Source organism: Cyprinodon variegatus, unplaced genomic scaffold (assembly GCF_000732505.1).
Source record: "Cyprinodon variegatus isolate N-32 unplaced genomic scaffold, C_variegatus-1.0 Scaffold613, whole genome shotgun sequence".
NCBI lineage: Eukaryota > Metazoa > Chordata > Actinopteri > Cyprinodontiformes > Cyprinodontidae > Cyprinodon > Cyprinodon variegatus.
The window spans coordinates 240,001-267,999 of record NW_015151066.1 but is presented as its reverse complement, the minus strand read 5'-3'; the positions used below and the strand labels follow the sequence as shown (position 1 = coordinate 267,999).

General features: G+C 37.2%; 1 protein-coding gene across 2 annotated transcripts in view; it reads left to right on the top strand.

Moving 5' to 3' along the window:
- Window positions 1–84: 84 nt before the first annotated feature.
- Window positions 85–27,999, top strand: part of adam22 (ADAM metallopeptidase domain 22) — a 71,585-nt gene continuing 43,670 nt past the window's right edge. Inside the window, exons 1-4 of one of the 2 annotated variants that reach the window (XM_015392893.1) lie at window positions 85–474; window positions 686–846; window positions 4,288–4,364; window positions 22,283–22,349. In XM_015392893.1, coding sequence (XP_015248379.1) covers window positions 384–474; window positions 686–846; window positions 4,288–4,364; window positions 22,283–22,349 — 396 coding nt within the window. In that variant the 5' untranslated portion in view covers window positions 85–383. The remainder of the gene's footprint in view (window positions 475–685; window positions 847–4,287; window positions 4,365–22,282; window positions 22,350–27,999) is intronic. The other variant, XM_015392894.1, reaches the window with a different exon arrangement.

Here is a 27,999-nt window from a genome sequence, read left to right as displayed (position 1 = left end):
GGGAAATCGCCCTTTATTCTTTCTCCGAATCGGAAGCAAACTTCCGCTTCGTCACCTCAGATCTCCTCTATCAGCTCCGGAAGCCCGTAGTTTGTCTCCATCCTCCCTTTGCTCATATTTATGCATCAGGCGTCTCTGCAGAGAGACGTTTGGAGGTTGGTGTTTTTAAGGAGGTGTCCCCCTCCCTCTCTGCCTCCCTCCCACCGATCCGCGCTCAGCCGCTCTCTGCGTTCAGACGCGTCAGCGACCCACCGATGGCCCACCATCAGGCGGACTGCTCCAACCAGACCCTCCGCTTCCCCTAGCGAAGGCAGAGCTGCGAGAGGTTCATATTTTGGGATATACTGCATTGCTTTTAATTTCCTACCAAAGAAAGGAAGGTGATGATGCTGAGGATGCCATGGTGGATTTCCCTTTTGTGCGTCTGTGGATTGATCCACGTCGGTCACCAGAGCAGCCTTCATCCCTCAAATGGTAACTCAGACTGTTTGTGATGCAATTTTTATCTTAATATTTTAAATCTTATTTATACACTTTTTTTTTTTTTTTTTTTTTGAGGAATCTGATTATTTACAACCTGAAGTATAATGCCACAATAGGCAGTGAAACCCCATGGAGATTTCATGCATCGCTGCTGGTTTCTTGCACAGGCTGGTAATGAAGTCGGTGTTTACTCTCTGTGCAGGAGACGCCTTGTCGAGCCTGAAGGCTCGTCGGGATGCGGGCAGGTTCGTGGGGAAGGAGGACACGGTGCCTCTCCGCCTCGTGTACAGCAGGCACAGCCACAGGCAGATTACCCACGATGAGCTCAGCACCAGAGTGAAGGCCAGCCCGGGTTCCACGCAGGTACACACCGCGTGTTGTTTTTCTTGTTGTCAAGGATGGATAGAGGAGTCTCTGTCTGGAAAGATGCCTGCAGGACAGTTTGTTTATATCTTGCACACTCATCTCCTCCTCTGCTTGTTGTCTGGGGGCGGAATAACACTTAATAACAAAAAGCAAAACAGACTACTGAAAGATTTAGTCACTTTAGCAATCCTCACTGATTAGATGCACTATCTGGGTCAATATTGCTTTCATAACTTAAAAGATGGTCAAATCCGTTTTAACCTGTTCTCAATTTTCATGTATGCTTTAAGAAATATGCATAACCTGATATTATACTAAGATAAGTCCTGTTTTATCCTTTAATAACCCGAGCTGTTTTTAAGCTGAACTGAATAGTGCAAATCTATTGAAATAAAAGGTGGATCTGGAAATTATACCACATTAAATATTGGTCCGTCCTGGTTGCAAGTCAAAAACACATTAATGCAATTTCAATAAGTTTATTTATATAGCGTCGATTCACAACACATTTCATCTCGAGGCACTTTAAAATTTACCAGATCATACAGTCAAATTGATTCAGAGTTTTCTATCTAAGGAAAACCAGTTGATTGCATCGACTCATTGACTCGAATGCAATTCCTCACATTAAGCATGCTTGTAGTGACAGTGGAGAGGAAAAACTCCCTTTTAACAGGAAGAAACCTCCGGCAGAACCAGGCTCAGTGTGAGCGGCCATCTGCCGAAGCTGACTGGGGTTCAAGGAATTATTTAATAATCGTGACGCAAACTTGTATTAGCAATATAAACATTTTGTTCATTCTATCTCTTAAAATAGAAACACAAAAAACATGTTCATAAATAGTTGATAGCTCTTCATGTGCCACTGGTTTAATTTTTTTTATTACAAACTGTAAAGGTATGATTTGCCTTAGCCTCAGTTTTATATGCATCACAAAAAAGGTCTGATTTTGAGCAACTATTTGAGCGATATTATTCACCTTTAAAGATGTGATGTGGATTCGGGAATGACACCAAACTCAAGGAATAGATTCAATGTTTTACACTGATTGATCTGCCTAAAAGCAAGCTGTTTTTTTCTGTTTAATCTATATCAATTTACCTCTTCACATATTTTCCATTCAAACACTTGCATAGGATGTTCATTAATGGAGGTTGTACCATGCTCTGTGTGTGAACAGGTTAATGAGCTGACAGAAATGCAAATAAATGCCGTATTTTGGCAGATATCATTGTTTTAACAATTCAACAGCCATGTTGGGTTTGAAGTTCTAAGTGAGTGAGAAACCTCTTTTGAATTTGGACAATTTGGAGATGCTGATTCTTTGTGTGAATAAGAAAAAAACAACAGAAAACATGCTAATGTGTTTTAATTTAGTATTAGGTAACCTTAGTATTTATTTACAGATCAGATATTTTTGCCTAGATTGTCCATAAACAGGAGACACACTGCTTTTGTTAAAGTACTAATGATGAAAGACAATTACTATTTTGATAATTCATGTCCAACTGTCCCAGCAGCTGTCTCCTGTCTCTTCATATCTCATCATGTCTCTGTCAAAAGAATATGCAGACATCGTGATTGAAGAGGAAATAGAATGTAATCCAAATATTAGTTCCCCATGTGACTTACATACCAACAGCAGTGTACAAGAAATTAAAAACAAATAAATAATTCAATGTTTTTATATCAAAAAGGAGAAAAAGCACTGGATATCCAGCAGAGGGCGCTAAAAATATGTTTTTTCACATTTTTCTGCTGTTATTTAGTAATTGACTAAATGAAAAATGCACAACTTAAAATTATTGTGAGTGTATTCATCAGTTTCTTTCTGTATCCCCTAGAACTTTTTGAAAATTTTAAATTCTGACTTGCATTTTTTCATTTATTTCAGTTTGTGTTATATAAGTTGTTTTTTGGCAGATAAGAGCACAGCTGGTCGCTTTATTTCTAAGGCATAGTTTTTTTTTCCAACAAGGTAATCTTTTGTTTCTTAATAAAAAAGGAAAAACTCAGTGAAGATGTAACTAAATCACATTCTTTTTGTACAAACATTGTTCAAATAAGTGTTACAGTTCCTCATTGCAGCCCCAGATGAGCTTATATGCAGTTGTACAGCGTTTACACAGAACTGTAAAATGCATTCAAACTGAGGAGGCGGCTTTGAAGTGAGGTGTGGGCTGTGCCGTCTTATCTACAGAGAGTTGAAAGCTGTGATGTCATTTCTACAAAGTTTGATCAGTTTATTGGCTGTTTTTAGATAAATGGGACAAAAAAAAAATCTGTCAAGCAGTTCTTAAAAGGTGTGACTCGTGGTAAGTTATTTTTAGGGTCTTATTGCCTATTTTCAGTCTCACGCACAAACCAGGCTAAATGAGAAGTAGGCGGGGGAGGTGGAGCGGAGTGCTCGTGTTTTTTCTGCGTGCTTTTAGGGTCTTTTTTAGGCCGCTTCTCTGCTTCAGGCATTGATGGCTCTTACAGTTGTACTTAGACAATCTGGAGGGAAAAGTCAGGTCAGCTGAAGTCAGAAATCGATGTAAGCAGAGTCAGAGTTGGTTTCTTAATGATCGTCTGCGCTCTGTCAAGATGCTTCAACTGACCCTGGTTCCTGGTAGCTCCTCGATGTTCAAATTCCCTCTGCCATGACAAATGACATCACCATGTTTGCATTGATATTGGGAGGCACTTAAGTAAAAAACCACATACTGCTTTATGTGCTCTGACTAGGTACTGGCACGCTTCAGTAAACAATAGAGCCTCTGGTCCCTGTGGACATCAGGGGGGTCTGGGTCATTTCTGGGTGAGCACAGGGGCATTTCCTGGAGAGAGAAAAAGTCTCCACCCCCTCCTCCTCTTGATACCTCACCGTTCGATAATAAAGGAAGCCTTAGGGCTGAAGCTGAAGGGGGAGGGTGTTCAAAGGTGTCTTCTGAACCCACAAGAATTATATTTAGTCATTTTCATGAACCCAGTGGGTGTGCAATAAAGCCAGCACCATATGCTTCCCAACACTGAAATAAACCAAGCTCCATCCAAATCGATCAGAAAGGAAGCACTTAATTTCTCTGGTGCATCAATGCACTGCAAAGTAACCAGCTTCATGGGCACAGATGTTTCTGAGAAATAAAATTTATCAGGTTAGTTGGTTGTTTTTATATCCCTGTTGGGGAACAGGAGCAATAGAGTTGACAAAATTTGTGAAAAATTGGCTTGTCTGCAAAAAAAAAAAAAAAAAAAAAAGTGGTGGATCAGCTCCAGACAAATAAAATTCACCTTGATGACTTCATGAAAGCAGGTTCCTTCCTGCTGATCCATGCTGCTAAACTAACAAGCAGCCATCCATCAATGTAGGCGGATGGCTGATCCATGTGAATTCTAATGAGCTGCACTGTGAATGTTTGCAGGTAGCACATAAAATGTCTTTTCTGCATTTTCAGATGGAGCATGTATCCCAGGCCACCTTTCAAGTTGATGCTTTTGGAAAAACATTTATCCTGGATGTGGAACTGAATCAGTGAGTATCGGCTTGCTGGTTGTCTTCTAAAGCTCAATTGAATGTATCTAAGCTGCCTTATCTGTCATTATGTTGAGTCAGGACAATTACTAAAGCATTTTGTGAGGATTTTTTTTTTGTTTTTGTTTCATTATATCTGAGGATAGTAATAAATAATGACTTCTGGATGCAGATCAGGTTTAAGTACTGTATCATTGAATAGGAAGTAAAGCAGATAAAATAAAACACTAATAGAATAATATAAATCTTAATAAGCAGTCCAGCATTTTAATAGCTTGAGAAAGAAAGCTGTGGAGCTTTTAGGTGATTCTACCTTTGACACTTTGGTACCCACTCTGATGGCAGCAGATCTGCTCCTTTCTGGTTGTGAGGATAGTGAAGCAGATTCTTGACAATATCAGGACACATCTCTTTTAGGCTCTTCTCACTTCCCAATAATGAGATAAAGTGTTTCAACACACTCTTCACCACAACTCTGTGTGCTGTAAGGATGCTGGCTTAAGTTTCCTCAGAAAGCACTGTCTCTGCTGGACCTCTTTGTCCCTCCATCCCAGAGACAAATTATACCTTGGCCTAAATATTTGAAGTAGCCGGTGAAATATGATAATGCAACAAATTTTACAGTCCACCCAATGTTCAAAATGACATTTCTGGATTAAAAATGTTTCTCATTAAATTTCAGACTATCAAACGTGTATAAAATAAATTGTGGGAATTTACAGTATAAAGTATTTTAACCCCCTTAGTTATTACAAGATTGGTAGAAAGCAATTCTACCAATTTTTTTTTTTTTGCACATAAAAAAGACATTTGATCCCTTATTTTTAAACCCTCCAGAGGGTTATTGAATATTTTCCAGAGCTTTAAACATCTCTCAGGGTGATTTTCAGTCCACCATCCATGAATCTCTGCAGCAGGAGCTGCAGAGATCCATGACTTAAGTGGGAGTGACTGTTTGCAGGGAAGCTATTAGCTGATTAAAGCCTTTTGCAGGAGATTGGTGAGAAGAAAACTATAAGAAGTGGTCTTCCCAGTTCACCACAAACCATGTAGTGGATATGACTACGAGCAAAAACAACACAAGGCAGAAATCTAACACTAAACATCGCCCTCAACACACAAGCCTCATAGTGGGGGTAGTATCATGCTGAGGGAAGAGAAAATAAATGGATCTAAACTCGGAGCTGGTGCTACAATGGAGGGGTTCAGAACAAAACGATAACTGATGAACAGACAGTGTCTGAAATGACTCAGCCCGGGATTTTTTGGGAAGAAATTTTATTCTTAAACAAATCCGTTGATATGGAATTTTGACAGACACCAACTTGAAAAGACTTGCTGCTTTAGGATTCAAAACAATTCTACAAAGTGTTGATCTATAGAGGCTGAATACAGATGCACATCTCAGTTTTATGGATTTATTTAAGATTTATTATGCATTCTAACTTTTCACTGCTACATGTAGTTATTTGCTATTTTGTGTTGGTCTAGGTGTAGGACATAAGATGCCCATGTTATAGAAAAAGGAGGGAAAGGTTAAACAGCAATAAACAGTCTGCTATGAACTATAATAATAGGGGACTGTGGTGCAGAAGAGCAGGATCAGCTTCGTCCTTCTGTGTGGAGTGAAATGTGTCATCCGTTTTCAGTGTCATTTAAAAGGCACATTAATAAAAGTTGTTGCTGTGTGCCAAAGCTGGCTGTTTTAGTCTGAATAGCCATGGTTTATATGTGTCTGAATGTATTATGTGTTGGAGTGCATGCGTGATTTACAGTTTACATCATAATAGGAAGTGATTTACGATAAAGGTTTTACAGCGTCTCTGTCAGACACCGATATTGATCAGAGCAGCGCTGATGGAAAAGCTCGCTCCTCATTTCCTCTGTCCCTCATCCTCTTACTCCTGAAAGGCTTCTGCTTTTTCATCTCTTTTCCACACACAGTCCTCTATAGGCATTGGTGTCCTGAGTCACCAATCAAAATTCTAGCTGAAAGCCTGTGAATGCATACAGCGATGCTTCCTGCTTGTTAATCACAGCGGAAATTGCTCTCTCGATGAACAAAATTTTACAAGAATTCCCAGGTCTGAAAGGGAGCTGTTTCTATAAATCCTCCCACTCCCTGAGTGATCCATCAACCAGTCAGGGCTGTGACTGTGTCACACAGGCACACACAATTCTGCTCAAAAACCTGAAATGATCACTGGAACAAACTGTGCTATAGATTTAGATTTTTAATGAACTATTTTAACTTTTATGATTGAACATTTTGAAAATAATATCTGGTGACAGATGTTTGATATTTTTTGTTTTTATGTTTACACCAATCCACTGAAGAACAACACTATACAGACCTGCTTAATCATATATCCACCTCCCTATTATTTAGTGATTTTTCTTGCTTACTGACAGTTTGGGATAAATTACAGAACATCTGGTATGTTTGACCTAACTTGGAAGAGCTTATTTAAAATGTTTGGTTCCCTGAGGCAGACCCAACCTTTCAAGGATTACTGTACAGATTTTCAGTATATTAAAGAGTAATTCTTAAAGTTTAATGCAAGCCTGCTTTCTTCTTTCCTTAACACCCATGATGCATGATCATTTTCCCGATGAAACGACCTATCCTTTTCCAAGTTTGATGCAAATCTTATTGGAAAGCTTTTAATGAAAATATATTTTCAGATTTTTAGGTAGATTAAAGGCATTTTGTTCTTCTAAAGGAATATTTAATCAAATACAAGTGGGGTAAGGTTAAAGTACTCCACCCTGCATGTATAACTTTAACTCTATGGATTAGACGTAATGTACATGGAATACAAATTTGTGATCCCATTTCATAATGAGATATTCTGTAAGAATTACTGTCATCTACTGGACATTTTACTCACACAAACTCTAAACCATAGTGTGTCACAGCCTTAAATGTGTATTCCGACAACCGTAGCCGCTTTGTGTCCAAAAGCCTGGACAACACAGATGTAATCATGTCATCTGATAATTCATGTTTTAACTCGGTAAAGAGGTTCCTGATTTTTTTGTATTATAGAATAAAACATTAAAGAAAAGAAAGTGTAACAGCACAGACACAGCAGTGCAATGATGTTCACATGGATTAAGTATATATGTTTATTTCTGCTATATGTGCAGTGTGTACTACAAAGCTTAGATGGATGAATTAATTGAATGAATTTTCCCATATAAGTAGTGGATTTGCTGATTTTAACTTACAATTCTCTGCAAGTATTTATTTCTTCCTCTTCCCCAGTCCCTCTAAAGCTCTTGATCTTAAGATCATTTCATTATTGTTTCTCCTACTTTATCCCTCTTTTTTTATGCTTTCTGTCTTTCTTTCCCTACACACCGCTGTGAAAGTGCGCCTTACTTCACAGCCATGCTGATGTTGTTTACAGATAGCTTTCAATCCAGACAGCTGATGAGGATGTGTGGGTGCAAGAGAGTATGGGGCTGTAGCGGAGTGGATCAACAGTGATTTTTGGTCATCTCTATTATCAATGAGTGTCTCTGTAACTGGGGGATGTTTGCTTTGTTCTTCTGTTACTGTGAGCAAACAAGACAGGTAAGCTTTCCCCTGTCTGTCTGCAGGACTACAGAACTTACAGTCATATTTCCTCGTTATTCAGAGATGGTGTTCAGCCTCATACAGTGAATAATGAGAGCGTAGGTGTCCTGTTAGAAATTCATATGCCTTGTGGCTCTTTGACACATGTAGGTTGTTATAGTTTCAGACTCCCAAGATGTGAGACTCAGTCCGACACGCAGGTCCCATCTGTATGTTTGACATACATCAATGATTTCTCAGAAAAGGATTTCAGATTGTTTGGATAAAACCCAGATTATATCTGGCAAAAGTAACATTTTGTACCTTTGCACCCTAACGTAACACTGTTCGTTTTGTGCAGATTATGCAATTTAGAAACACACAAATGCCTAACAATATGGTGGATCTTTATGTTGATAATGTGAACATTTAAGGATCTTTTGACACTTATTTTTCAATGATCAATCCTATAGCAACTAAAGGTGGGGAATTACCATTGTATAGTTGTATGTGCCTCTCTGTGTGAAAAACAGCTCTGTATGTTTACTGTAGTTAAAAGCATTGTATTACAAACCAATATTGGGATTGGATCGAAACCTAGAATAAAAGATCTTAACATAACTAGTGTAATATAATTTCTTTAAATTATTTACAATTGAATAAATAGTTAACCTTCTACCTTTATGGCTTTATTTCTTCAATTCATTGAGGTATACATCTGAACCATAAACTTTGCCCTCGTCTTTCAACAGCAACAAAACATAAAAAGAAAAACATAAAAAGATGTGACGTCAAATAAACAATCAAAGTGTTATATCCGCGATGAATTGTGTGAATACTCAGAAGCGATCAGCATTCAGCTAAAATCAGACATCCACGGTGACTGCAGGAAAGGTGGAAAAAGTAAAAAAAAAATAATAATAATAACTTGTTTAGTGAGAGCTTGAGCAACACAATTCTCGAGCAATTTTAAGTTTTGGTGGCAGTAATATCAGAAAAATCTATCATTCCTCTTTAAAATAAAATAGGGAACTTTATCAACCTGCCCCCTTTGTGAAAAACAAATACTTGCTTGCTTTGTTAAATCACAAATTAACTGCAATGATTTTTTAAGTTAAGGTTTTTAATTACTACTGCTAAAGTTGTAGAATCAAGAAATAACCCTAATGGAGTCCATCTGACAACATTATTATAATATATAGTACATGATACTGACAATGGTATTCAAAAGAATTCAAAAAGCATCAAATCATTCTGAGATACAAAAAAAATAATCAGGAACAAAATTATTTCAAGGTCACATCAATCAGTCTCAAAGGGTTACTAAACTGTGTAATCAATCAATAAATAATCCATGGCAAGAATACAGTGCAGAAGCTTTATAGCTCTGTAATAGAGCTACATACCTGGATAGGTGGCATCCGGGTATGTAGCCGTGTCCCCTTCAACACCCCAGCATAGCCTCTTCCTTACTGCAGATGTCCAGCTCACATTGAGCATAGTCAAAAAATAAGTGTGAAAGCTTTTGATTAATGTACAATAAAAGTTGCTTCTCACAGATTTGTTAACTTTACAGCAGAATTAGGTTTTATCAACTCTTTGGATGTTTTACAGCTCTGATTTTTACCATATTTATGTTCCATAATCTTACACCTATTGATGGAGTTTATTAGTGTTCCATTCTCAGTTTATTTTTATTCATTACCTCATGAAATATTCTTTCTACATTCCCTTTAAAATCTCCCCACCTCATTTACTTAATATAACTTATTATAACTGTCCAAAATGAGATATTTATATAGCTATAATGTTTTCTTTCCATACGGTGTGTTGAGTGTATTTTTGCTGTGCTTATTTATTCGTTAGAATGAATAGAATTATAAAGGTCTATTGAGAGAGAGAGGAGGGAAGCGGGTTTTGTGCTCCTTTATGGTCTTTGTCCTCCATCCTTAGCAAGTCCTGCAATTTGCCATTCATGGGACTGGAGCGTGCTGCTTTGGGTTGGGGGTTGCCCCCTTTTTTAATCATCTCCTACACACACCCACACACACACACGTACGTACATGCACTACATTGCCCTTGGTTGCCCCACACCCACTCTCCTCTCAGTTTCACCCCTCCCACCCCCACCTGCTCTGTCTGAATAATGGATGGTGCCGTAGCATTAATGAAGATTGCGTTCGTGTCTGTCTATGGGTGTTTCTGTGTGAATTGGGGCTTTGGTTTCTACTCTGCCATATATAAAATTCATACAATTCACCAAACTGATCAGCTGGCGTATTCACTGCTATCATAACTGCTGAACTACCTTAACATTTCAACAATAGCTCAGCCAAGAAGAAGTTTAACAATATTTGCTAGTTGGCTTGTCACAGGTATTAGATACTGGTACATTTTATTATTAAGTACTGTTATCAAAGTTTTCAGTCAGTAGTATAGAAGAATTAATTTCCTTTTAACAGAGTCAATTATTTTACATGCATCTAAACATTATGTACAGTTATGTATGATACATTTAATTAAAAATGATTTTCATGTGAGGTATGTGTGTTTTTATATACATTTCATACATCTATACATCGATCTAGTGTTGTCATTTCTGCTTTTCCTGCATGCAGACATTTCTTCATTCTAATTTTGGAGACAATTATAAGCAATGTTGGATACATTATTTATCTTGGTGATGGCTGTGTGAGCATTTGAGTGTCTGTACAATGCTTTTGGGAGGAGCTTTTACTCTGTAGCGTCCGGATACACTCGCGTGATCCTTCAGGCGGCCTCTGGGGCTTTGACAAACATCTTGGTTCAGCGGTTTGATGAATGTGTTCACATGACTCGTGCTTCACTGTGAAGGAACAAGTCATCAATAAAATGTAATCCTGCAGAGCTCTAGCTGCAGAGTCATTGCGTGGGTTGGTGGGTCTCAGGTGCATAAGAGGCACCTAAAGTGTCTTAATTAGAGATAACAAGAATAGATTGACAGGCATGAGGCTTAGCGGATAGAGGGGGGATCAATACTTGGGAGAAAAATTAAGAGAATGGGAAAGAGGACAAAAAACACTTGTTTACGGTTGGATAATTTTACACTCTGATATTGGAGTTGCTAAATACAGTTGGAGCTATGTTGTGTTGAGGAGTGGTTTAAAGAACCTAAGTGAAGGCACAGATTAATCAAATATTTGAGGCAAGACTTAAATAGCTGAGACACTACAGACAAACCAAACAAACTGCTCTTAGGCAACGTTACATAACTAACCATGAACCAGAATGCATTCACCCTGAGGTAGAGGGAGCTGATTGCTAACAGGTGAAATGGGGAAACGGAAACATTTGAAGATAATGTCAAAAACTACTAAAAATGGGAAAGGACAGCGAAACAGGAGAGATGCCTTTTATAGAAACAAACAACCTAGATTCCAAACAAAAGATATCGATTAAAAAAACAAAACAATAAAATGCTATTTTTTAAGATAAGAGAAGGAAAATCCAACATATTTCTCTTTTAAGTTTGGAGACATAGTGCACATTGTAACAAGGAGAGAGGAAGTCAAGCAGTCGTTGTTTGTCCTCTGTGCTGCCAAATCAGGTAGTTACAGCGCTGCCAGGGTTGGCTTTGATTGGGGGAACATAACATTTACAGATCAAATGTGAAATAGTATTGAATTTGACTCATATTATCCATCTGCAGGTGGATCTGCAGACAGTCACACTGAAGTGGGCCAAGACAGCTTATTCAAAGACAGCTTCCACATTTTCTACACTCTTTTCCTTATTTTCTTCTATCAAAATATATCCATTGCTGTTTTAGCATCACTGCCACTAATAACAGAGATCAGGATATTCCACCCCCAAAAAACAGGAATATTATAAGCTTGCAGGATTTGCTTAGGAGACCCTTTATTTTTACTATTACATCCAGAAATATATTTCACTTATGATAGTTATTGCTGGTAGGTGGCTTTAAGTAATTGTGGAAATTGTGAGAAATATGTTATTGTTGTGCTTGCTTTGACCTTTTATCGTACTTTGATCTGCAGTTTTAGAGAGAATTTATCTCCTATAATGTTTGGCAATCCTCTAATAGTCTAAATGCTTCTGGGATTTATGATTTAAATCATTACCCAAATGCAGAACAACCACAGTCCACATGGCCTGCATTGGTATGTACTTATTTGAGCATGCTTCCAGGTTCAAATGTTTACATTAGTCTTTTGTCTTTTATTATTTATGGTGCTTGTCCACCATGCAACATCTCACACTTTTATGTTTTCTTTGCCATTTTATGGCACTTTCATTATATATTTGGTAAGAAAATTTTACTGATGATCTCTCCTAGCCACACAAGTAGCCTGCAACCTGCCTTGGATAATAAAGATGCTGCAGTTGCCTCTGGTTTGTCCCTCTGCTGTTTGCATGTGAACTTTAGATCTTTAAATAAAAGAAGTCCCATATCCAACATGTCCATCATTCATCCATGTCTGTCCTCACTTTTCAACATCCCAGATCTGTCCCCTCCTCTCCAACCTTTATTCCCTCCTCTTTGTTTCAAGGTCTGTCCTTTATTACGCAGGCCTATGATCTGATTTACTGTGAACTCAATGAGGAACAAAAGAGGGAAAGAGAGATGAGTACAAAAAGAAAGGAAGTGGAAGAGGAGGCATGGGGAAGTCCTTCATGGTCCTGTGAATCTTTATGTGAGGTCTAAAAAGGTTCAGCACATATGAAGAGAAATACGAAGCAGAGGTCGTTGAAATAGTTCCAATATCTCTCCTCTCCCCACTCTTCTCTTGTCCTCTCGCCTCAGGCTAGTATTTTTCTCCCTGATGATTCATGTGTCATCATATCAGTTTCACACTGTTGAATCTTTAGGCTCATAACTGTCACAGGGGGAATCGGGTGTGTGTGTGGGAATTTAATGCTCACAGTTTATTTCAGAACACGTTTACTCAGACGCTCCTTTCACATAAAGAACTATGCAGTTAAACTCTGCTCTAAGAGTTTATGTTTACATTGGGTTTTATATGTATAGACGAGAGCAGAGTAAGTCACATGGATGAGACCAGCTCCCTTTAAACAAGAAACTGATGCTGGATGCAGAAGACGTCACGTTCAACAGTTTCTAAAATTAGAACCTTTCTATCACTTTGATTATTCTTGTGCAGATGTCTTTGTTTTATTGCACTCCTGGAGTCAGATGTTGATTAGTAGTTTGTCTATTTTTGATGCAGCTAAATGTGCATTTTGCCATCTGTCAAGCGTGGTGTATTGTTTTAAATGAGCATCAAGGTTTAAAATCTAATCCAGCATTGAGGTTAACTCAATTGTTCAGATAACGTCTCTAGAAGGTGGTATTATTATTTGTGTTGCTTTGTTAACATGAGATAACAAAATATTTTCTTGTGGAAACTGGATATTTATATGTATAAGCTTAGTCTACCTAACTTTAGAGAAGCCACAAATACCAAACAGGCTTGAACTAAAACATAAAAAAAAAGTTCTGCTGAAATGTTGCAGCAATAACATTGTAATAACATTGCTTTATCTCCTGACTCCTAAGAAAATCAATTTGGTGTATTTTTCCTTGATTTAAGAAGGTGAGGCTTTGCCAATTAAATTATTTATTTTTAAAGTAAGAAAAAAAAAAAACAATATTTTATTGCAAGTGCATACTATCTAAATATCTTATTTTGAATGTAAAAATACTCATTCCGTTGGAAGACCATCTTATTTACCTGCTCTAATTAAGGGAAAATACAGATATTGTATGTATTACTTATTTTTAGATCAGTTCTTGCAGTGTTCACCAGGGGTGCCCAATGTGTGGTCTCGGACCCATTTGCCACCTCTGAAAAGTTGTTTTTTGCAGCCAACATCCCTAAGTCAAGAATACTAAATATTTGTGCCAGACCTGGGAATATCCAATTTTGCATTTAATTAACTAATTTATTAAACTATTTCTAAATGTAATGACCCAAAGGCCGTTGTTGTTGAAAATGGACAATTTTTGTTTCCTAGGACTAGAAAAAATAAATCTGTTCCCCTCTCCCCAGACCTAATAAAGCAAACAAACCAAAAGCCTTTTGATGCTTTAGATAAACAATGATTCTCATATCCACTTCATAGGAAATTTTTGAGTTTATTAGTTTTATTGACTTATTGTGTGCTTTGCTTTTTGTTAAGGTGGTAAAAAAATATATTTCTGCAGCCCATGGCCACTTTCCACTTGATGATTTTGACCCATGTGGCTAAAGATTTGGATCCTATACAGTGATGATTATTTACTCACCTCAACATCCCAGAGGCTTTAAGTGGTTTCATCTAACTTTCTTTTTTAAATGGTCAGGTGATCTTTAATTTTGAAAAATGAAATACGAGATGTCAAAATACTGCAAAACTTATTTTAATTATTTCTTTTTTTAAAGAGAAGCAAATCTCCATTTGACAATGATTACTTTAATGTATCTGCCCTGTAAATAGTTTGATAAATACAGAACATTAAAGCTTCAGACGGTGCATTTCATTTCTTAGCATTTAAACCAATGTAAGTCCTTAGATGTTTCAGTTTCAAATCAAGGCTAGATTAATTTAGATCTGTTCCCTAAGGGACATCATGATACTAACATAGCCTGTGCTTTTATTTTAGGACAGTGATTGAAATATCCTAATAGACCCATTTTGCTTACTGAAGCTTAGGTTTTGAAATGTTTGCCCCATTTTTGTTCTATAATTTCTTCTGTAATGCTTAACGAAAAATACTTAAAGTATGGCTTACTGTGAAACATAGATTGTTTCATCAAACCTACCAGTCTTTAAACTAGTTGAAGCTGCATGATAGATTTGGAGCAAAGTTACAAGCAAACAGATAGATGTGTGACGACATGAAAACGATTTAAGCACTATGGCTGGAAGCACAGTAACTGTAACCTTTCCTAATTCGGCATGGATTAAATACCCATCCATACTTAGACATACTAACTTCCAACAAAATCACTGTCATTGCATAATTAAGGAGTTGAATCTCTTTGGCTTGTGCACTGCACCCTATGTATTAACTTATGGTTGCAGTGGAGGAGGATGAAACAATTGCATTTAATTTAGCGTTTGAGTTATATTTGCTTCCATGGGACTTGTTTATGAGCTATAGTATTCCCTCTGCAACTGGGGGAGAATTCCCATTGAGTCTTCGGGTGAAATGGCATGACTGAGAAGAGGTTGAAGAGTGAATGAATTATAGCTTGGAGACCCTTAATGAGGCCTCAGTGGGAGAGACGGTTGATCTAAACATGGTTGAAGGACTGTAGGCAGGTGAAAGCAGCTGCAGCCTTTTCTCTGAAGAAGGGTCTTTCCTCCTCCTTCTCCATTACTTATGTTTTTTTTTTTTTTTTCCCTGGTTTCCCCCATCTTGCTGCGTCAACCTCGGCCAACGAGCTCAATCCTTGTTTACCTTTGAGCCTCTCTTCTTTGGCTCCCCTCCGTCCTCATTATGGACCACAGACAAAGTGCATGCACAGGTGTTTGTGTAGCATTTCCCTTTTGCTTTCAGGCTAAAAGACAAATTCCTATGAAGAGACCTATATGATTACTATGGATTGTGCAGATTTTCTGGAGATTTGTGTTTTTTCTAGATGGCTGCTGTTGTTTGTGATATTGGGGATGCCATATTTAGTAATGGGAGTCTTTCAAAAGAGCGTGGGAGAGAATTAAAAGCGCCTGCAACCCCAGCTCTGTGGCCAGTCCACTTCTACTCAAGCATGAACATCCTGCCAGAGTGGCCTTTTAGTGCCCTGTTTTTTCATCTCAGTGCTTGGTAACAGATCGTGAGAGGAATTTTAGAGGAGAAACGAAATTTGATGTGTGTGTGTGAGGGAGAAAGATATCTCAGGAGATCAAACAGGGCTGTCACTGTGGATTTCTTTGCCCATAGTTTCTCACAACAAAAAGATTTAAATGTTTGAAGGCAATGACAGGCAGATGGTTTCACTGCGCTTAATGCTCAAGTCATTTAAAGTTGCATAAGGCTTTTTGGATGATTTCTAAAACTAAGGCCCTATTGCTGCTTCTTTGTGTGTCTGTGTATGAAGGCTTGTTGAAACCAAAGCATAGGGAAGGAAAAAAAAACCCTCCTCTTTTAATGTTTAGTGCTGTACATAAGGTGCAACATGTTGTAAGGTGAGTTTGGAGTGTCTGTGGACCTGGGCCTGAAACCTCCTGGGTATGACTGACAGCTGGATCCTGAGTCTCCAACAGATGCTATTTTGGCAGCAGAGCAAAGAGAAATCCTTTCCGCTACGGTGGAAGATAAAAAGATGATTGAAATATGCAAAGAGCCAAGAGAGAAAGAAGGTCACAAACATCGAATGAGGGGCTAAAATGATTTGTTCTGTAGCAACACAGCATTAGCATTTAGATATGATCCAGATATAACAGATATGTGTGAACTGAGGATATTCAAGTATTTAAATTACAGGGAAATGATTTTAACTACTCTGTATTTTGCTCTTAAAGGGACAGTTTATTTTTTTAGGGGACAGGGATGCTGGTAGTCTGTTCCAGAAATCATTGAAAGCGAGAAAATTCACACTTTTATTTGGGGAAATTTGCTTGCTGACAGAGATTTTAAGACCAGCCCGAACAAGATTTTGGGGGCAGTATTAATCTATTTTTGATGAAGAAGGGAAAAAAGCAAGAAGAAGAAAGCCTGTCTCATGGGGTTTCTGTTGCTACTTAGGTACTCAAATGTAGCTGTGCGCCTGCACCTCTTCACTACTGCATGTAGCCCCAACAACATTTTTCTATTTTTTCTTTGGTTTTGAGCTACTCAGTTGTTTTTCCTCTTTATTTTCTTTTACCCGAATGAGCGGATATTACCTCACCTCGTCAGGATATTACCTCACCATTGGCAGAAAGAGATGGTGCGAGTTAAAAAAAATAAGAGAGGTATTACGTAACAGATGATGTGGGGGGATATCGTCTGTGAGTTCACACTGTAGTGATTCTCTTCAGAACCCATGCTCTGATTTTAGGAGGTTTTCTCCCAATATGGGTATTTAGTTTTTAAAGAACCCAACTCTAAAGTTGTTACTTTGAGAAAATTAGTGAAATTGCTCAAATAAAGAAAAGCAAAAGTCCTAGTTTGAAGATCCTACAGCTTCATGTTGATCTCAGTTTTTCACTATTCTCTTGTCTTCTGAGTAATCATAATTCAGTTTCACTTTTAGTAATGTATTAGCTTTTAAATTTAATGATGACTCTCCTTAATCTACCAGGGTCTTCGAATGACACTTGTTTGGCTTTCTGCTAAATTATCCTTTTTTCAGAGTTCCTTATGATCAGGTAACTGATGCAAATGTAAAAAATGGGAGAGATTTAATGTGAATCTGTCAACCCTATTTTATTTAATTTACAATATAAAAGACTGCTTGGGTTTAATTTTTTTACAATACATATTGAGAAATTGGACAGAACTGAAAACAGCGACAGTAGCTTTGACAAACACTGAAATGTACCTCCAATATGTCCAGACACTTCACTGAAAATTAGTAAAATGTCAATTAAAGTCCCAACTGGTAGAAAAAAAACTAAAAATCATGAGGGAGAATTTATTCTTTGAAAACAAAAAAATAAAGAAACCTGCACTCTAGAGCTTTGCATAGTGTTGTTTGGTGAGTTAACACATATTATATTGTATTAATTATATTTCTATTAAACTCTGAAGCACTTTGGAAATGTTTTTTTTTTTTTTTATAATGAGGTATGTAAATAAAGTGGACTGAATATATATTTATTAGATTTTCTCATGTCAGAGCTAAGCTAAAACAGGTGTTAACATGTGTTAACAATAAAGGCGGGAGATACATGTGGGGGGTGATGGTAGAGTGTTATTCCAGCTCCTTTTTATTCCTTTCTTGTCCATCAAGTAATTTATTCAAATCCCACCACAATTAACGATGAAATCTGTTATCAGCGTCGTCCATTAGAGGCCTCGTGTCTCTACCTTGCCGCCTCAGTTTGAAGTGCTGCTGCTCCCCCCCACCCCCAAGTGTAAAGACTCAGCATGGCTCCGGATAGAGATCACAAGCTCTGAATCGTAAACACACCTCTCAGCAGAACAAAAGCTTACAGCACCAGGCATTTCAAGGTGGTCTCCCATCCAAATACCATTGGACATAGAAACATATGTGTGCATTAAAAGAAATTTATGTTGTCTGAAGACGCATAAAGACATACAGATACATAAAGACTTTACCGTGTTAGATCAGTAGTGGTGTTAATGTGATGTTGTAGCTGATCTTTTGTTCCTCGAAACATCCTAACAGCAGAGCATATAGTGATATCTGCCTGGGATTTGAGCTGCATACTCAGACTATATCCTCCTGTTTTCTAAATCTCAGACTCACATTCCCTGTTTCCTGAGCAGTTACTCCTCTATTGATGATTCATCAGTTTTTTTCCATTTCATCTCTCTCCACCCCTTTTATCCACTTATATTTTATGGCAACAGCAAACTGCCCATCAGTGCAGAGAGCATCCCCTGTAGGTGAGTGCTTTTGTATTAGAGGTTGGATGCGGATATAACATCTCGGGTAAAAACCTTTTTGCTTCCTCTGTAACTTTCAGCACCTAATCCGGATTCAAGAAATTTTTTATTACACATTTTTTATTATTATTTTTTTTAATATTGAAGCACCCTCCATATTTTTGCTCTCCTTTGTAAATATCAGTCAAGTAATAACATATATATTTTATCGTAGCAGGAAAGTTTTACCCTGAAATTTTTGAAAAATACAACCTTAGGTATGAATATATTTTTCATATAAAAAAAAAATCCCACCATAAAAAAAATATATATATTTTTCCAAGAAATCAAACTCATCTTTGGCCATAACACTTTTTTGTAAAGAGAGCGTAAGTAAAACAAGATTTTATGAACTGATCCTCACAGTGACACGTAAAAGTCCTTAACACACTCTTGGTAGCCAAAGGCACAACTGCTGCTGGTTACTTTCAGTAAATCTTATTATATTTGATTTATTTCAAGTTAAACTACTTACATTATAAGAAAAGAAAATGTGAAAGTTTGTGGTAGAAACTGAAATGGGCTCATGTAAAGAACCAAACAGCAATGAATTGGTTATCTTTTTTAGCTCACATTGAGAAACAAAGTTTATCTTTTTTATCAAAAGAAATATTTCTTTAGCATAAATATCATGTTTTATGTAACAATCGACCATAACACCACAAAAATTAAAATACCTGAACTTAAGGACAGACATGGATAGAGAAACCAGGGGCAGCTTTTGCATCTCGTACATCCAGGGCAGATAGCAGGCTACTTGTGCTGCTATGAGGAGTTTCATTACCAAATATGTAATGAAAGTGTCATAAAGTTGCAACTTAATTTAAGTGATTAAAAAAATATCCAATATGGATCCAACGCCACTTACATGTAGGTCTCAACTATAGCTTTATATAATATGCAAATCTTTTATCTACTATTATCTGTCATAATTTATTCTGTATTATAACCCCACTAATTTATATATAATCAATATCATAACTTTCCTTTATAATCTATATACAGTTTTCATGTTTATTTCTTTTATAGCTTCTTACAGTTGCCCTTTATAGTCATTACATGCATAGTCTCTTTGCACATGTAAGTAAATATTTATATTCTGTATAGCACTTCTGGATAAATGCAAACTACAGCAAAATAATTTTCAGACTCTTTTTTCAGTTAGATATTGACGACACTTTCATGTAATCTTCATACTCATTCGAGAATGTTGCTCCACATATCTAAACGAAAATCAGTAATAAGTAAATAACCACATATTATAAATTTCAAATATCTATTCAAAATATAATATGACTTGACAATAAATAAATGAAGAAATAATTAGGTTAGGTTTAGAAAAAAAACAATGCAATATTTGCATCCCATTAGAGCTAAAAGACTTACACAAAACATTTTGTTGTGATTTAAAATGATTATCTGTTTCAGCAGCTGATCCAGGGATTCAGAACCAGCATTATAAAAGGCTCAGTACTCTTTGCCTTTTAACCTAAATAATATTCCATGATAAATGTCCTTTTAATAGTTTAGCTAATGTATTACCAATTACATGCAGAATGTGAAAGTACTGAAAGATCAACATAAATATAGCGGTAGGATCCAAATTTTTTTGTTGTTAATAAAAAAAGTTATTTCTTATATCTGTTTTGACACTATGTTTTTTGGTCATTTAGTTATGTTTCTTTGTTTCTGGTTAGTTATGGTCCATTGGGGTCGATTAATTTTAAAAAAATAGTGTCAATGGTAGGACCAGCATTCATCTTGGGGGGGTGTATGTTTTTTTTTTTTTTTAACCAGCGCAAGAGAAGCATGGAGAAAATGTTTGTCCTTTTCCTTGTCTAAGGAGAAATAAACCAAAACAATAAAGGAGTTTACCTGGAAAATAGTTTTCTTTTTGCCTAAGTAAATTACTTGACCATGGTGCTTCTGTGGCCCTTGTGGATTTTTTTTGTGTGGTCAAAGCTGGGCGGCCACGACAATAGATTAACATAGATGTAAGTAAGATGTGATGAAGCTAAGTTGCTCCCCCAAAGTTGTTAAATTTAGGCATAAAATTCATAAAAAAAAGTAAATCCTGATAGATTAGTTAATGTATTTTTTATAACACTTAAAAGAAGAAATCAGAGCCAAGGCTCTGAGTGCATGGAACGAGTGGTGGCCTAGTGGATAGGGCACTGCGCTTAGATCCCAGAGGTTCTGAATTCAAGCCCCACTTATACAGGCTGCTACTCTGGGTCCCTGAGCAATGACCGTTTACCCCACACTGCTCCCTGGGCATCGCGCAATGGCAGCCCACTGCTCCCCAAGGGGATGGGCTAAATGAAGAGATTTCATTTTGTTGCTCTGTACTTGTGACAGTGTAATGACAATAAAAAAGCCGAAGAAAAAAAAAGATTTCTACTGTAACTGCAGTTTTTAGGATGAACCATCTATTTATAGCTCTGTGATAATGTTTATTTTCAGCTTTAGGAACTCATCTCAGAAAGTAGCAGTTTGGTAGAGAGACTCAAAGTGTTTCTCGAGTGGATATTTTATAGTTTTCCAAGCCTGGCTTGGTACCATACAAGGGAACTGCAGGGGACATAGATCACTGTTAACAGTGGAGATCACCCCAGGTCACTAACAAGGATTTTGAAAGCCCTTTGTTTTTATAAAAGCAACACCGATACCTTGATACTATTGGTGTTATATAATTTTCACACTGTGTAAACATATTTCAAGGCCTTATACTTACTTAGCAACATGGAATATACAGTGGACAGGACACAGAAATAATAAATGCTAGAGGTCACGTTCGAATCTTTGCAGAAACAAGATCTTAACCTGTGACCTGTACGTAGGTTTTTGAGCCAAAAGATTTTGGGAAAAAAAAAAGAAACATCTCTGTCCTGTTTAAGGATGAGAGGCAACTTTGGCCAAAACACACACACTAAGATTTCAACATAGCATTTGGTCACACGCATACACACTTAGGTAAATCAGAGCCAAACAGGCACATATATTTCACAAACACTCACACACATCATGGTTCAGGAAAGTATAAATAGGGCTCAAATAGAGGGCCATATTCAGGGGAAAACTGACATGTCTGATGGTGTAGCGCTGAACTTATGAAGTGTTTATGACAGCTGTAGGAATTTGAATTGTAAACAAATGTTTCCCCCCTCTGGAGGACAAAATGGTGTGAATAATTTTCAAGTGTTCTTCTTTCTGTCATAAGAGAATTCTAACAATGAGCTTCCACAATACATGCTTTCACATCTCCAAGACAATTCAGAAACAATAGTTTATATGCTAAAGATAGGACAAATCCTGATTACTATGCTGCATTCCGTAGTGGGTGGGTGTGTGAGCAGTAAAGCTCATTCATCTCTGTCTCGGTTCGGATGTGTAGAGTGGATCTCCACTGGGATTCTTTGGTCCAGCTCTGCTGAGAAGGCACTCATGCAGTCCAATTTCTACTCATTTATGCCACTCTCTGTCCTTCCTTCATCCTCTGTGTATTTCCTGCCTTTTGGTCATTCTGCATTTTCTGCTTCCTTTCCTACTCACCTTGGTTTATCCCTCCCTCCTCTGAGACACACATTCTTACATAACATTTTTTTTAAGCCTGGACTTTCCGGTATATTACTATTTTTATGTAGGTTTTGTTAGCTGAAAATAGAGTTGTCTCTTCCTGCGGCTCATAATTAGGCAGGCTGAGTGCTACTGTAAAACACAAGCATGCCTGGGCTACAGAGATATATATTTATTGTTTTTCTTTTCTTCCTTGTTTTGCAGTGACCTCCTGTCTTCTGGGTACGAGGAGAGGCATTTATCAGAAAATGGGAAGATCGTCGTCACCAGCGTAAGATAATACAAATCATTTACATTACATTATTGAGCTTCTGAGGGGGTGAGCCGCCGCAGTTACAACTCAGATTTTATCATGAAACCGAGATGTCATAGTTTAATTAGGAATGAAAAAAAAAGCTTCAATGGGAAGTGATTTAAATTTGAAAAGATCACCTTCCTATATAGTTTGAGCTACTGATGACACAACAAACTGTTTCAGTGACATTTAAAAGTCATATGTTGGCACCAGTATAGATGTAACATGGATACAGACTTAGAGATGTACATTCAGCCTCATTAATATATAAATGAATGTGTAATAGTAAGGTGCAAAGAAAATAAATGTTTTTTGTAGCCCTCAATAAGGATTTTGGATTATCACTATTCATATCAGAATTGGTCTGAATTTTAATTGGATGGTTTCTTTTGTAAATAGAGATGAGTTAAGTCTAATGCTGGTTAACTTGAACTACTTAAGACCAGTTCTGATATGGATTACCGTCATGGTGTGTTTTAGTTTCAACTCTTTTGAGACAATAGTTCACATCAGATAAAGGAAAATAGTTTGGATCTGGAAATAAGTTGCAGAATCACCAGTCTCCACATTGAACTAAGCTTAAAATTAGGCCCGGATCTCATGGAACTCGAGTTCTGCATTTATGTATTATATATGCAATTAATTGCATTGCAGTATAATTACAGAGGCACTGTTTTTAATCACACTATGTTTAACAAGAGCAGGACACTAAATTTCTCCCTCCAGCCCTTTGGGTGGTGGTTAAACACTTGAAGTGGGTTTGTCGCCACACTGAGAGGTAAAGAGATTTTCTTCTAGCTCACAGATCCATGCATACAAGTAAAAGTAAACACTTTTTCACACAATGGTTACAGTAAGTTCATTTAAAAATGGACTCTGGGAAAGCAAGCCCTTAAAAACCAAACGCCTTGGCTGAAACCTCTATTAACTTGGGGTTAGAGCAAAGGAAAATTGAAATAAAAACGCAAAATGCAATTTTGGTGAAAAATAATCGCAATTTAGATTTTGTTTGGATTAGACCCTGTTTGGATTATACAACAGTCACATTAAATTAAAACTTGTGCTGAAGTTGTTTCCTGTATAATCAATACACCATAGTCTTAACATCTGAACATTTTAAAAGTGTTTGCACTTCCAGAAAGTGCACACATTAAGTCAATAAACCACATTTAAGCAGAAGAGCGAAATCGTCTCTGGTTGACACTCAAACAGCTGTGAGAATTTGTAGTTTTATGGATGATCTGTGGGCTTCTCGATATCTAGTGGCCTGAACTTTAAACTACGTTAAAACCAGATTAAGAATGCTGAGATAATCCTCTGAAATCTGCACAGCTCAGTCACAGGAAACCCACTCAGACGTTGTGTGACACCACACACCGTTAGTGGGCGAGGATTTATAATGATCAGGATTTTCACGGCTAAGCAGCAGATTAGTAGTAAAATCAGATGTTTTAGAGAGAGCGATCCAAATTAACGCAGCACATCTTGTAACAATATGGTCACAAGTAATTATGAGTCATTACAAAGCAGTGAATTAATTTCCATTGTTGATGAATGTCCAGATGATCAATCCATCTATGGTTGTCTACTGTCAGTGTTTTCTTTGTAGTTTAACAAAAAGCAGCAGCCCTTTTTTCTGTTTAAATGGATGCTTTAATAGAGGTTAATTCTAGACAATCTTTGTGTTTGTGTGCAGTGTAAAGGTCAAGTTGTCCAACAGCTGCTGCTTTGATAGATTTAGGCCAGATTTAGATCAGTTCTGCTTGAACAGTACATCCAATAATAGACACAGTACCGTCCTTTTAAATGTGCTATCAGGAGCTGCCTGTCCACAGGTTGGGTTTAATTGCAGCAGATGCAGGATGGGTGATTTATCATTGCACAAAAAAGTTTTTAGTAAATTTTACTTAGTCTCATCAAATTTTTTTTTTCACTCAGGAAAGATCAAAATGGAAGAAACGTTGCTTTACTTTGTACATTAGTTTGTAGATTATTAATAAATGTATTTTTTATTGGTTAAATATTATAGAATGGATGTATTTTTTTAAAGGACTCATAACCTGGTAATTAACAGTCTTTCTAAAGTAGCTTTTTAATTCATGGTTAATCAATTTTAGGGGAACAAAATCCTTCGGACCCCTTTTAATGCGCCTTTTTTGTCACGAGAGTATGCACAACAATTTGACCTCTGTGTATGCACGTTCGTTAGCATTAAAATGAACAGTTTGCCAGTTTTTTTTTACTGTTTCCAGGTCTCTTACACAATTGGTTAAAAGTCACACCATCAGCAACACTTACTGCTTGCAGGAGAATCCATTATTGTTGGAATTTCCCCTGTGAGTGGAGCAGAGAAGGGGGCAGTGAAAGCAAGACACCCTTCCACCAATGACTTACATCAATGTGGAGGACCTTTTTGGGCTTTTCTGGTTTGAACAAAATTCCTGCACGGAATAAAAACAACAAGCCACTCTCGCACTCTGGATTTTCTGGCAGGTTTCAACTGGAGCCCAATGCACATGTTTGTGTGTCACATAAAAAGGCTATTATTTTAAAACAGTAAATATTTTAAGAACGTATTTTTGGAAATACATTGATGCAGACATGATCATCAAAGAAATGTATTTTTATTGCATCACAGGTGAAGTAATTTAATGATAAGTAACCAAGTATTATTTCCCCATTGTGGGACAACAAAGACATTTTCTATTCTATTCTATTATTAAAATGATAATACATTTGCTGTCTGTTTCCTTGCTTTGTCTCTGGCCGTCTCCCAGTTAAGGGGCTAATGAATAAAGGGCACTAATGCCTTAAAATATTGGAAAAAATAAATGATCTAGTTAGGTACCTATTTTCCATGATAAAAATGGACAAATCCCCTGGTGAAATGTCTACCGATGCCTGATGGTCTCTATTTTTTTAATGCAGGCCTATAAGATGTTTTCTGTATTCAGCATGAATAAAGTTTGTATGTGAAACTATTGAGCTGCAACTGGTTGAATAGTGGTTAGAATAATGGCAGGTTAATTGTGAAAATTGCTCATATCCCAAAAACTAAAAACAATGAAAAACCCCCACCAAATCCAAACATGTCCAATCTTGCCTTTATTACCTATGTTCAATGCCAAACTTGTTAACCCTTTGTCCCACTTTACTTTACTTGACTAATTACTTGCTCCTATATTTTGCAAGTTTAGCAACATACACATACAAAAGATGATCACAGAGAACATACATACAACTCTGGGGTTTTGGTTTCTCTTACTTTAAAAAGAAGTGGAGCAGAAGGTTCAGTTTGACAGGAAGAGGAGAGACCCTGGGACAGTGGAGCACAGCATCATTTATAAATAGCCTGTTCTGTTTTTTTTTTTTTAGATTTCAAACACACTTTCTGTGCTTCAGCCAACCTGCTTCTTCTTCATCTGCAGCCCCAGGTTCATCTTAATGACTTACACTCTCCAGATTTCAACTTGCCTTAATTTCAGTTTTCTCTCTGCATATATGTTGCTCCTTCTTGCTTATAGTATTGCTTTAATTTTGTGCAAGCTTCAGTGATGTTTTATAGTGAAAAGCAACTGCATGCTTGCTTTTTGTTTGTAAGTGTAATTGGGAAAAAGTGAAAGCGGACAAGAAAGACAATTAGCCTCAACATCACTGAAATAGCTTAACCCCTGCGGTTTGTTGAGCAGAATATGAAAAACGACCTCCTTACTTTCTAATTAATTCATGCTTCATTATCCTCATGAGGACTGCTTTATTAACACATTTGTTCTCAAGGCCTGTTTATAAAGCTTGTATGTTTTATGATTTTCTAACATGATTTTAACACTTTGAAATCCATCCATCCATTTTCCGTCACACTGGGGTCACGAGGGGTGCAGGTTTCTCTCTCCAGCTGTCAGTGGGCGAGAGGCAGGGTACACCCTGGACAGGTCATCAATTTATCGCAGGGCAACAAACAGGATAAACAACCATTCACACACACTCACACCTAAGGAGAATTTTGAGAAGCTTATTAACCTAACAGTAATGTTTTTGGACTGTGGGAGGAAGCCGGAGTACCCGGAGAGGACCCATGCATGCTCAGGGAGAACATGCAAACTCCATGCAGAAAGATCCTGGGTGGGGAATTGAACCCAGAACCTTCTTCCTGCAAAGCAACAGTGCCCTTTTAAATCCTGAATGCATACATAGGCAACACCTTCTTTTGATGTGCTGTCATCTATTAGCAATGGGCAATGATCTTACTCCAGGTTCATTTCTTCAAGAAAAGTTGAGATGCTATAAGAGCTAAAATAATTATAAAAAAATGCTCATACTTTGATATATCAAATCTTACTGCTCATTGGTGTAACTGTACATGTTTTTAGATGGGACTGTTTTCTTCCTCTCTTCAAACCCCTTAACTCCAGCAAAGCACATTTTTGCACAAACACAAAATGATATTTGCATAATTAAAATACAGAAAGAGATTAGGCCAACAAAGGCTAACAACTACCCTAATGACTCCCCTTTACAGAGGCATCTGTTTTGCAGGCCAACATGGACCCTAACGACTCCCCATTATTAAGGGGTAGCCTTGTTTTCGGTTTAATTTGCATGTTTTCTAAGCCATAACAAAATTTTTGTTTGGCTACTTTATAAGCCTGGAACTCCACGCTACTCAATACATTTTGAATTGAGAAAGCTTCCTGGATGGGAAGCGAAAAGTCTTCAAACTTGGGGGAAAGTGTTTTTTTTATTATTATTATTTTTTTTTTTTTTACTTTTTTGGAATAACTATGACCTAAATGACTGAGAATCTTCACCAGCAAAAAGAGATTAGGACTGACAGCAATTAATAAGTATGCGTAAAAGGTATTAATGATAACACATTAGAAAACTAGACAGTGTCCCTTACATGACGATTCTCCCTGTGTAGAAATAGAACAGCATTTCGGCATCTGAAGCTGGAAACCTGTTGTCTGCACACACCTCTGGCCTACAATCTACGTAGCACATCTGGAAAGTGCTAAAATGCTGATTAGGGGAAGTTGTAGAGTACTTATAATCCCCAAGTTTCCACTTGCACTTTTTGTTTACCAGTGTTTACATGCATATTCCTTCAACAAAACCACGAAAAACATGTTTAAGGAGCAGAAGGAGTGGTCTGGATAAAGAAGAACATCTGCTGGTTTTCACAGCATTAAAGTTTAGAGCAGTAATTGATCCTCTGATAAAAGCTTCCTGTCTAATGACTGGTAGGCAGCAAGAAATGGAGAAGGCCAGAAGAGCACTTTAGGCTCTTAGACATCATACTGCTCTGCAGACAATAAGTGTATGTTTATGCTCAAGAACACACACACACCAGTCACACAAAGACAGACAGATGGAAAATTTGCTGATCGAGATGGAAAAGACATTACGGGCGACCAGTCTAGAAGGCTCATACTTTGGAGAAGCTGGAACAGATAACAGGAATCATAAGTGTTCAGGCTGAAGTACATCACAGACATAAATCATCACTACATCATACTTACAATTACCTGTATTGGAAATCTGTGTGATGGATCACTCTGGACGTATTTCCAGGTTGAACATGATAACAGTTGTAGTGTTTTACTTTGTTTGGAAGATTTTAATAGGA